The sequence below is a fragment of the Nematolebias whitei genome, chromosome 22, assembly GCF_014905685.2.
Source record: "Nematolebias whitei isolate Nwh7 chromosome 22, NemWhi1, whole genome shotgun sequence".
NCBI classification, from domain to species: Eukaryota; Metazoa; Chordata; class Actinopteri; order Cyprinodontiformes; family Rivulidae; genus Nematolebias; species Nematolebias whitei.
The window spans coordinates 2,524,880-2,528,094 of record NC_056519.1 but is presented as its reverse complement, the minus strand read 5'-3'; the positions used below and the strand labels follow the sequence as shown (position 1 = coordinate 2,528,094).

The following is a 3,215-nucleotide window of genomic DNA, read 5'->3' as shown; positions in this document are numbered from 1 at the left end:
CTGGACCCTCCAGCTGCCCTGGACCCTCCCGCTGCCCTGGACCCTCCTGCTGCCCTGGGCTCAAACCCACAATGCTTCAAACTGAGGCTCCTTAAAAGAACGTTAAATATTCATCATTTCAAACAAACAAAACTGTTTCATTTAAAATTTCTGTTAATTTAAAGCAATTTTAAATAAAAAAAGAAAACGTTTATCATTATTTACGAATCCAAAAAAACAGAAACATGTTTTTAAACTTCACACAAAGAACATTTTCTATAATTAATCCAAATTTATAATAATTTTATATACAATTCTCACTGTAAACTGTTTTATTTAAAATTCCTCACACTTTGTCCCAAATTTTAAATGAGCTTAGATTGAAACGAGAAATAAAAACAATAATTAACAATACTGAGATCTAAACATTGAGTTAAACCATCAGTTTTTTATTTTTGATTTATTGTTATTGAGCAGTTTTGTCGTTAATTTAAACTTTAAAGTCAAAGTGAAGATAAAAACGGTAAAAGGAGGTAAAAATCAGTCTGAATTAGTGCGGACGTTAGCTTACTGTTATTGTGGCTAAAGTAGAAATGATCCCAATGCGGAGTTTGATGGGGAAACTCAAGTAGCTCTTCAGGATTGAACCACAGGGCTGAAAACACAGAGGTCAAAGGTCAACTTTCTTATTTCCCCTTCATCCATGAAAAGCCACCAGAGTTACTGAGTGGATGTTTGAGGCATAAATCCTGAATTAGAAAAAACAGGAGTGTGGCACTGTGGTGCAGCGGGAAAGACTGTGTACCTTGGAGTGGACCCAGAGCTGATCCGATGTTTGCGGTTCTGGAAGGTGAAGGTCACCACCGACCACCACACAGGAACCATCTGCGCTCGAGTTCCTGATCTGAGAGCTGCCACACAGAAAGTAACAAAAACATCAACCACTGAAGACCTGGAAGAAGAACCTTTAATCCATGAAATCCTTTTCCTGAGTGAAATCTTTTCCTCTCCAGCCGACCTCTGATCCCATGACTTTAACACTTCCAGCACTTTTCTACATTATAAATAATAAAACACCATTTCAACCTTCTCTCTCTGTAATATTGGTCAGTTCCCGTCATGTGAGCGAAGCACACTTTCAGTGTTTGTTGCTGTTTGTACCAGCGCTGCTGCAGTTCTCCTCCTGACCAGAAGGTGGCACTAAAGAAACAACTGAACAGCAGGGATTGCTCCAAGAAGAACCGTCAGGAGAGCTGTTCTTTAAATACAAATTTACATGTTTTTTAATTTATTTTGACGTTTTCATTGTGTCTGGAGAAACAAACGTGCTTTACGTTTGATTAAATCGATCAGATTTTACCAGAACAAAGACGTAATAAACCGACGCAGCTAGCTTTAATCTCTGCTTCGGTGCATGACTCTTCGACCAGTCCAACCACAAACTATAAATAAAGTTTTTTTTTTAAGTAAAACTTTCTGTTGTTCTCATACCTCAGGACTGGGTCAGAAACAGGAAGTTTGCACCAGCAGGAAACAGGAAGTTGATTCTCCCAGTCCTCAAAACTTCTCAAACCACAACAGGAATCCTGGGAAACAGGAGCAATTCAAAACTATCTTTAAGGAATTATTTTACCAAACAGCTGTCAAAAAAACTAAACCCTTAGTTCTTACTGAGGTTTGGAGTTTGTCCAGTTCAGTCTGGATGTACGGCTCCAGCCTGTGAAGAGGAGTCACGTTCAGGAAAACATCGTCCACCGCGCTGTCCATCTGAAGAAGAAAACCAAGTCTTAGATGCAGCCGAAACAGACAAATGACTGAAAGGGAAACAAAGAAAGATTCAGCTGAAGAGCCGAGAGGAAACAGGCGCCCCCTCTGCAGACCAAAGAAGTTATATTGTTATAAAAAGGTACAAACAAAATAAAAACAGGAAAACAAAATGGCTGACTCAGCGTTCAGGCTATAATCTCAAGATTGAATTTAAAATTAAAACATGAACGATTCCGTGAAATGTTCCCTTTTAAAAATTTTAACTGATTTTGTCTGAAAAATAAATGCAGAATACTGTCAATTTGTTAGACTGGTACAGGACATGTATGAGGACAGCAGGACATGTATGAGGACAGCAGGACATGTATGAGGACAGCAGGACACATATGAGGACAGCAGGACAGTGGTGAGATGTTCTGTAGGAGTGACCGATAGCTTCAAGATGAAGGTGGGAGTGCATCAAGGATCCGCTCTGAGCCCCTTCTTGTTTGCTCTGGTGATGGACCGACTAACAGATGAGGTCAGAAAGGAATCCCTGTGGACGATGATGTTTGCAGATGACATTGTGATCTGTGGTGAGAACAGGGAACAGGTGGAAGAGAACTTAGAGAGGTGGAGGTATGCACTTGAAAGAAGAGGAATGAAAGTCAGTCGTAGTAAGACAGAGTCCATGTGTGTGAATGAGAGGGAGGAGGTGGAACAGTGAGGCTACGAGGAGCAGAGGTCACAAAGGTGCAGGACTTCAAGGACTTGGGGTCCACTGTCCAGGAACATGGGGGGTGTGGTAAAGAGGAGAAGAAGAGAGTCCAGGCAGGATGGAGTGATGGAGAAAAGTTTCAGGAGTGATTTGTGACAAAAGAGTGTCAGCAAAGATCAAAGGAAAAGTTTACAAAACAGTGGTGAGACCAGCTACGTTGTATGGTCTGGAGACAGAGACATGGACAAAAAGACAGGAGACAGAACTGGAAGTGGCAGAAATGAAGATGTTGAGGTTCTCCTTAGTAGAGACAAGGATGGAGAAGATTAGGACTGAGATCATCAGAGGTACAGCACAGGTTGAACAACTAGGAGATAAAGTTAGAGAGGACACACTGAGATGGTTTGGACATGTCCAGAGGAGGGACAGTGGTTTGGACATGTCCAGAGGAGGGACAGTGGGTATATTGGTAGAAGGATGTTAGAAATGTAGTTGCCAGGAAAAAGACAAAGAGGAGATATATGGATGCAGTTAGAGAGGACATGGAGGTAGTTGGAGTGAGGACAGAGGACAGAGGAGGACTCTCTGTGGAGACCCCTGAAGAGGGAACAGCTGAAAGAAGATTTTTTTTAGTTAATTAGGCCTGTTGTTATACTTTATTGCAGATAAAAGACATTTAATTCAGAGGTCAGTAAGCACAACCAGAATTAATACATAACACACACCAGATTATAAGGCATATAATCAGATTATAAGGCATATAATCAGATTA

The 3,215-nt window shown here is 40.9% G+C and overlaps 1 protein-coding gene across 1 annotated transcript in view; it reads right to left on the bottom strand.

The window, feature by feature from the left end:
- LOC119427961 (23 kDa integral membrane protein-like) overlaps positions 1-3,215 on the bottom strand; it is a 10,992-nt gene that overhangs the window by 1,876 nt on the left and 5,901 nt on the right. Inside the window, exons 5-8 of the mRNA XM_037695603.1 lie at positions 1,651-1,746; positions 1,471-1,565; positions 785-890; positions 551-634 (exon numbers count right to left, since the gene is read on the bottom strand). Of these exons, the coding sequence (XP_037551531.1) occupies positions 551-634; positions 785-890; positions 1,471-1,565; positions 1,651-1,746 (381 nt within the window). The remainder of the gene's footprint in view (positions 1-550; positions 635-784; positions 891-1,470; positions 1,566-1,650; positions 1,747-3,215) is intronic.